Source organism: Saccostrea echinata, unplaced genomic scaffold (genome assembly GCF_033153115.1).
Source record: "Saccostrea echinata isolate AGI-Se365-2 ecotype Australia unplaced genomic scaffold, CSIRO_AGI_Sech_v1 ptg000044l, whole genome shotgun sequence".
Lineage (NCBI taxonomy): Eukaryota > Metazoa > Mollusca > Bivalvia > Ostreida > Ostreidae > Saccostrea > Saccostrea echinata.
In genome coordinates, this window is record NW_026889793.1 from 285,595 (window position 1) to 294,430 (window position 8,836).

General features: G+C 32.8%; 1 protein-coding gene across 1 annotated transcript in view; it reads right to left on the reverse strand.

Annotated features, from left to right (window-relative positions):
• LOC133201503 (spermatogenesis-associated serine-rich protein 1-like) overlaps positions 1–6,820 on the reverse strand; it is a 32,468-nt gene extending 25,648 nt beyond the window's left edge. The window contains exon 1 of the mRNA XM_061337301.1: positions 6,660–6,820. Coding sequence (XP_061193285.1) covers positions 6,660–6,702 — 43 coding nt within the window. The 5' untranslated portion in view covers positions 6,703–6,820. The remainder of the gene's footprint in view (positions 1–6,659) is intronic.
• Positions 6,821–8,836: the final 2,016 nt, after the last annotated feature.

Sequence of the window (8,836 nt, forward strand, 5' to 3'; positions counted from 1 at the left end):
GACGAAGCCCCCCCCCCCTCTTCCCCCGTAATAGGATTTAACAGTGTGGTGCACAGGTTGTTATTAGTCCCCTACCGGTGAAACCAGAGGGGATTGGTATAGGTTTCCTTTGAGTCTGTCCGTCTGTCTGTCTGGCTATCTAGGTGTCTGTCTGTCTGTCCCTCTGTCTGTCTGTCAGTCTGCTCCACGTGGTTTTCCTAAACTTTTTTTTTCTAACCGCTTGCAGATATTGAGCTGATTTTTGGTATGTGAGTGTATCTTGATGAGTTACAGATCAAGTTTGCATTTCGTTCCGCTTCAATGATTTTTGACGGAATTACGACCTTTTCAATTTTAAGATTTTCCACAATTATTTTCTAAACGCTTGCAGATATTGAGCTGATTTTTTGTATGTGACTTTACCTTGATGAGTTATAGACCAAATTTGCATTTCGTTCCTCTTCAACGATATCTGACGGAATTATGGCACTTTCAAATTTTAACGGGAACCAGATTACACTTGACGGTAAGGGAATGTAATACTCTCAGTATGCTTGTTTTTATTTTGTTTTTTAATTAATTAATTTTTTTGCTTGTAAACTCATTTTGGAGGTTGCCCCCTTTGAAAACCGTTGCTACGGGCTTGAAGTGCCTGCAGTGTGACCTAGACCCCCCTTTTCAAAAAACTGACCCTGTACTCGAGCACTATTATATGAATATAAAACACATAATTTGTAAATATTTTTTGTACCTATGGATAAAATCTTCATAAAACTAGTCACAACTAGGGAGAATATATTATTAGTCAATCATATTTTAAAAAGAATTGAAATGAAATTGCTAAATTTAAGGGAAAATAATTATTTTACTATTTGGATCAATTCCAATCAAAATGAAACTGACCCCGATCAAAATTAACACAAAATAAACAAGCATTCTGAGAGTATTGCATTAGCAATACTAGTCCCCTACCGGCAAGTGTAATCTGGTTCCCGTTAAAAATTGAAAATGCCATAATTCCGTCAGATATCGTTGAAGCGGAACGAAATGCAAACTTGATCTATAACTCATCAAGATAAAGTAACAAACCAAAAATCAGCTCAATATCTGCAAGCGTTTAGAAAAAATTATGCGGAAAACCCTGAAAAATTGAAAAGGTCGTAATTCCGTCAAAAATCATTTAAGTGGAACGAAATGCAAACTTGATCTGTAACTCATCATGATACACTCACATACCAAAAATGAGCTCAATATCTGCAAGCGTTTAGAAGAAAAGTGCGGAAAACCAAGTGGGACAGGCTGACAGACAGACAGAAGGACAGACGGACAGACAGACGGACAGCTAGACGGACGGACGGACTCAGAGGAAGCCTATAGTCCCCTTCGGTTTCACCGGTAGGGGACTTATAAAATTATAATTATCGTCCGCTTTATGTATTTACCTCTAAGAAATCTATTTGATTGTCAAGTTCAATTACCTTTTAATCCGTATTACACCTAAACAAACTAGTATTCTTTTGAAAATGTTATCTATTTCCAATTATTATAAAATTCTGGTTGGGATCAATTTAAATTTTGATCGGAATTAGCCAAAATAAAAAAAAAAATTCTAAAAACTAGCATTTCCATTTTAGTTTCTTTTTAAAATATGATTGTCTAGCATATTCATTGTAGCTGTGACTTGTTTTTTTTTTTTTTTTTTTTTTTTTTTTTACATTATCCATAGGTTTCGAAAATATTCATAAATACTGTGTTTTATTTTCATAGATAATTTTTTAGTAAAAAAAAAAAAATAATAAAATGTCCAGCTTGCTTTTGTTTATATATTTTATTAGATATTCACTTTCTGCATTTATTAATAGCAAATTTTTACCTCTAAAACATCTTATTTGCAAATAAAATCTTTCTTTTTTTTCATTTTCTATGAAAAATTGAGGAAAAAAATTTATAAAATAATTTAAAGCTAATATCGGCCTTTAAATGCTGAAACCATAGTTTAAAGGGGATGTCTTAAAGACCTATGAAAAAAAATTTTGGCGTGGCATCCCTTCTTAAATTCTTCCTTCAGACTTAGAATTAAATGCTTATTTCAGTGTCTTAAAATTTATAAACTTTATCTCATAATGTTATGTACAGTACATGTAGATTGAGGAGGGTGCCTATGCGCGAAAGAGGCAACTTTTGAACAATTTTTTAAGCCCACAATTTGCTTGACTTTCTTTTTTTATTGAATGGCTCTAATACTTAAGTGAATGATTTTAATTTTCCCAGAAGCTTTGCAAGGACCTGTAATAAGGTGAACATTTACTCAAAATAATTACGTTGATAGCCCAACGGTTAATCATTTAACACTGTCCATTCAAAACCCTTTTGTAGAAATCTATGGTCAGCAGAGTAGAACCATGCAACAAGTAAAGATTATACATACTTTTATTAAGAGTATGTATTTGAACAAACACCAAACGAACGTTTAAATATGCAATAAGAAAATATGAAATGCCAGGTAATGCGTAGAACAACGAGTGAGTCATGATGCAATGCATTTTGGTTAACATTGAAAGCAACGACATGATGTCTGAACAAGATAAAAATTATGAAAATATAGAAAAATGAAAGCATACAAGGGAAAAGGATAGTGAATACCAAACCCTTATTACATACTAGATCAAATAAAGGATATTTATAGACCTCCTCTCTGCATGTGGATAATTTAGGGCATTAGCTATCTATTTTTCATAACGGCACAACAAATAATATCCAACTTAGATTTTAAGCTGACATGTGTTCCTTGTATGTTAGTAAGCATATAAATATTGTTTTCCAATCATATAAAATTAAATGCTCAAACATATAACGCAATGAACAAATTGTGAACTGGGAAGCAGTATTTTCTGTTGTTTGAAGTTATCGCCCTTACAAGTTTAAATTACATTCATTTTTTTTTTGCAAAAATAAATAAATTTGCCAAAACCAATTTAAAGTAAAAAGATCAAGAATAAACATTTTATAATTTCTTTTATAATAACTTACGAATTTTGTCTTTATTCTGGAATAAGTATTTTTTCCATTGATTCTATTGTAAATAATTTTGAAACATCTATGCATTATACATATATATGTTGTTTTTTTTTTTACATAAGGCTTAAAAATAAATGAGTCAGACGGTCAAAAAAAAATAAAGAGAGAGGGAGATAGTGGGGAGATGAGAGAGATAGAGAGAAATGGAGAGAGAGAGGGAGGAAGTGGCCATGGGGAGAGAGAAAGTGGGGAGGGAGAGAGGGGGAAGTGGGGAGAGAAAGTGGAGAGAGAGAGGAAGTGGGGAGAGAGTGGATGTGGGGAGAGAGCGGAAGTGTGGAGGGAGAGAAAGTGGGGAGAGAGAGGAAGGGGGTGGAGTGGGAGGGAGAGGAAGTGGGGAGGGAGAGAAAGGTGGGGAGGGAGAAAGAGAGAGGAAGTGGGGTGGGAGAGAGAAAGGTGGGGCGGGAGAGGAGTAAGAAAGAGAGGAAGTTGGGAGAGAGAGAGAGAGAGGTGGGGAGGGAGAGGAAGGGGAGAGAGAAAGTGGGGAGAGGGAAAGATGATAATGTGATACTGTGCATAGACTTGTGTTAAACACCCCTTTTTTATGTAAAAAGCCTCATTTTGTGAAGGCTTTGTTGACACTAGCAAACAACAAAAGATACTGGTAAAGATTTTAAGCTAATCACGTTTTGTGCCCCTGATATCAAAGGTCAGAGGCATATTGATTCAGGCCTGTGTGATATTTTTTTCACATATTTAATCTTCCCTACATTTTCATGAGAAAAAGTTTGAGACTCAATTCATAGAAATTGAAAGATAATTATGAGATGAAATTTTCATAACAATCGCCCTTTTTAAAGCAAATTTAATTGGGAAGAGTTTTAATCTTTCTTATAACTTATGAAGAAGAAAGAAGACTATTTTGATTTTTTTTTGCACATTTAGATAATTAAAACTGTGGAAACTGAAAATTTTTAAGGTATTATTATTATTAAGGTATTCCATCCCTAATAGCAACAGATTCAATGAAATTGAATACATATCAGATGTGTAGGTGTTGAATACTCAGTATATTTAGACACAATTCCCATTTATTACTATAAGCATGGAAGGGTGGGATGTGTCCTAATTCATGATCTTGAATTTTGGTAAGAGTTATCTCCCTCTGTTTTTAAATTATAAAAAAATAATCTTAAAAACTTATCTGGTAAAAAAAAAAACGTTTTTAATTGTCATTCTATTTCTAATGTATAATGCATCTTTCTACCACAATATTTATTGATATTATTATTATTATTATTTGAATTTAAAAAAAAAAAAACTCGTCCCCATAGACTTCAAAGCAATTTGTTAATTAATTACTGCTTAGTAAATTACATTTTTGAAACTTTCTCTTGGTAAACCCTTTTGTACTATAAAATGCTTTAAATTAATATCAAAGTATTATGTACATGATGAACATTTAAGGATAGAGAATTTGGTCCTATTAGGGATGGAAAACCTTAATGTAATAAAACAAATCATAGAAAGCACGTATTCTTTTTCTTATAGTCAAAGAACATCATTATAGCCTTGTTATGTTTTCCTTTGGGAAAAACCATCTTGTATTATTTATGTAATTTAAAAGTATAGTTATACTTTTTAATTTTATCAAAAAATGACAGAGGGTCGTTATTCTACGGTGTCATTTTTCTACAATCCACACGGAGAAAAATGACCCAAAGGCCATAATTTCTACGAAAACGTGGGTTATTTTTCTACGTAGAATATTGAGCTGGGGGGGGGGGGGGTCAAATTTCTACAGAGAAAAACTTCAAGCTTTTAAACTATCTATATATTAAGTTCTTCCTACTTATTTAAAATGCTTAATTGTACCATAGAATTTAGTTTGTACATAAGGATATATGTATATAAGAGAAATTAGGATCTTGGTTACGCCAAAGAATACATAAATAAGATGCGAAGATTTTATAGCAATGTTTGCCAATGGTTGGCATATTCTAATTCGAAAAGGGCGAATTGTTCTACGGGCAAGTTATCTTAGAGGCGAACTCTACCCTAGCATGAGTAGCCTGTTGTAAGCCCATGGCATCCGCTTTAACCCCGCTTAATATATATTTTCTGCGTGGACCTCAGGGTCCACGCAATGAAAAATGATCAGAAAAATACCTTGTTTAAAGCTGAACACGACTCGTAAATAGGCATACGCCATTTTCGATATTACTATCTACGATTTCAGCACCTGGGTATACTCTTCGCATTCGTTACACCTGAGTGCTTTATTGTCACGGGTATCGGCGAGGAATGACCACCCGTGTTCGTGCTGGTTATCTTGCATTACCTTTGTTTACATTTTATTGCAGTTACGTGTATTTACAAGTGTTTGTTTGTATACTGCACTGACCTGTGCAACTTTTGTAAGTTTCTTTGGTATCTTACTCTCCTGCATAAGAAGTACACATGCGGTTATATTTTGTCGCTACCAAGTGCTGTAAAGCATACGTCCGTCTACATCGGTGACGATGGATTACACTGAACAGTGACCAAGTCAGCGGCTTTATATAGGGGCCCTCTGATATAGCGAGAAACCATCGAATATGGCGGACACATTCCTTTTACAAATCGTGTTCAGCTATACATTTACATTATAATAGAAACTAAATGGTGAAAGGAACATTTGAAATGAATTTATTTTAAATTTTTCTACTTCTATCCAGTAATTTTTATCATGTATTTATTTTTTTATTATTTGAATTTAATGAATTTAATAATTGATAGGTCTATGTGTTTTATCAATCTTTTACAAAGAGAATGTGATTATACAATTTATACGATATATATGATATATATGATTATCACTCAATTTTTTTTTAAATATTTGAATAAGATTCTGGAAATGTCAATAAAAAATAGAGTGTAATTTAGTGTCCAACACAACGGACACCTATTATATTCTGTATACATAATCTTGAATTAGCAGCAAAACAGAAACTCGACAATTTCAATAGTAAGATAGGTGGACACGGTCGACGGGAATAGTCTACATTACATACATGTAAGATCTAACCCTTAAGGAAGCCCTAAACACTGCTAACTAAAGAGTTCTTATTTCATGGTAGTTTTATGCAGTTAGAGTGAACTGACGACCTTAGTTGAAAGATAGAATATTTGAATGACGGAACGAATAAAAGTATTTGTAACTAACATTACATGTACATGTATATACACTGTACATTTATTGCATGTATTTTACCAACATATAAGTAAACAACAGTGATTTCTGCATATGTTCACTAATACTTCATTGCCCTTGAACATTTTCCCTGAAAAAAAAATGGTAGGTACCCTATGTTGAAAATGGGCTAGATAAACTCATTATGTACACTTCATCAAGAAAGAATTTTCTTAAAGTCCAAAAAACATTTTTCATTAGTGTTTAGAGCTTCCTTTAATATTCCCAGGGTCACCCCATCACGTATAATTTTATATACATGCATAATCATAAAAAAATAAACGGTTGTCGATTAATAGGAGCACTGCCACATCTATGTGTATATAAATATGCTCTATTATAAAAATTCCTATTGATGTGGTTATACCGACATAGCTTTGATAGAACCCGAGGAAATCCGGGCGACATACACACTATTGTTAACATCCCTTACCTTTCCTGCCGACCTTTCCGATTTCAGTCGTCAAATGCAACATTATTATGCTAATTATATAATGTTTCCGTTAGATTCTTTGTAAAGGAAGTTACATTTTAAAGCTTAATGTACTAAATCAAAATGTAAACAAAAAGAGCAAACAGCGACATGCGCTGGGTGAAAGCGGTGGCCCTGGTGATGTAAACAAACCGGTGCCCGATTACAGCGACACCTGTCAATACTTTCACTTTCGTTAATTGAAAGGGCGGATCAAATGACAATTAATCGATTTATGTGCATGTAATAAAACGTCACAATTATACAACGTTAATATATTCTAAAATAAAGTGTGTGTCTTATGCCAAAATTATTCACTGTATAAAAATTTAACGGTTAAGTTTGCACTCTACATTTTAAAAATAAATGGATAAATAATTTAAAACATGAAAAATAAATACTGAGAGAATAAAAATGATTCAAGACTCATCAAAATATAAAGGACATCCACTGATTTTTTACATTGCTTTACGGAAAAACAATTAAGGAAAATGAAGTTAACTTCAATGCTTGATAGTAGTAGTGGTGGTGAAGGGGGGGGGGTGTAAGAAGTGTGGGTTCATTGACTTTGGATAGTGCGCATATGGCACATGATACGTGTAACGTAAGCACTTATTTAAACGCGTGTTCGTGTCTTAGCACATCTTTTATAGAGCCGTCCAGACTCTTTTGACACCAAAAATTGGCCAAATCAATATGCGAGTCATGTTCATGTGACTGATTAACTTGAAAATCTTGATTTTTGCGTCTGTGAATAAAATGCATGTAAATAAATCCCAAAAATCATCGCGTAGTAAGAAAATTGTTGTAGCAATAATAAGTCTATCTAGAACCGTGTATTAAATTACATGTTGTTACCCAATTTCTTTTAAATTAATATTATATAGATAGAATAGAATCAAAATTTTCATATATTATTCCAGAAAAAAAATAATTAAGTTTAAGATATACATTGATATAATTATGTTTCATAGTAATGTGGAATTCTTAATTAAATTTGAAAAGGCCCATGAAGTCATTTGAATGTATGCAATTTTCAGACCTATCACGTGTGCTTTAGGGCTCTAACTTAAACAATACATTATCAAGTTTCTGCTTGGGGGGGGGGGGGGGTTAACAGAAAATAATATCCAAATTATCTCTCTAAAAAATATTTATGAAAAAAAAAAATTGAAAAGATTAATCATACATAATACTGAAAGAAGTAAAAAACAAAAAAAAAAAAAAAACAAAAAAAAAAAAAAAACAACAAACTTTGCCCCCCCCCCCCCCCAGAAAACACCACCACCACGAAATAGGTTACTGATTTTTAGGTTTGGAAATGGACTTTACGGGGGGGGGGGGTTATTGTTTTGTTTTGTTTTGTTTTGTTTTGTTTTTTTTTTTTAGTTTTTATTTATTTATTTATTTCATTATTTTTTTACTTGTCAAATATTTTCTGGATCCACCCCTGACAAAGATAAATAAAATAGACATATAATCCTTATTTTGGGAAAAAAATATTTGTGATTGAATATAATATGAAAATTCAAGGAGATTACTACACATATTGTTCACCTGGCGGATTATTGGGATATTCTATTGAAATGTTTGACACATGTTTATTTCAATTTTATCATGGAGTATTGATAAAAATTCGTTATAATTATTATGTGTTATGTTGGGGAAAGATCGCCTCCAGTCTTGTTTAATGAGTTCGTACGTTGTGTCCTGAGATGAGTAATTTAGCAGATAAGTATAAATGCTACATAGGAAATAGGATGAGGACACATTAGATGTATGCACTTATATTTAAATGTAAGTACAAATCCACAAAAAAATATAAACACTTGTGTGATCGAGTAGTTATACATGTACATGTACTTATGGACCTCACAAATCATTGCAACTTTTAAAATCTCTCTCTCTCTCTCTCTCTCTCTGTTCCGTCATATATTATATTACAAAGGAGAATAGAATACCTTTGGCATAAATTCATCATATTTTTTGTCAGAGTTTAAGAATTCTTACAAACCAAGGTTTCCAAAAAACGTGAAACCTTATTAGCTCCTAATAGGAAAGGGAGGATGAGGCTAGAACCGTGACGGGATATAGAAATTGTACAGATAAAATCCGAACAACTGTTGTCAAACAGCGCA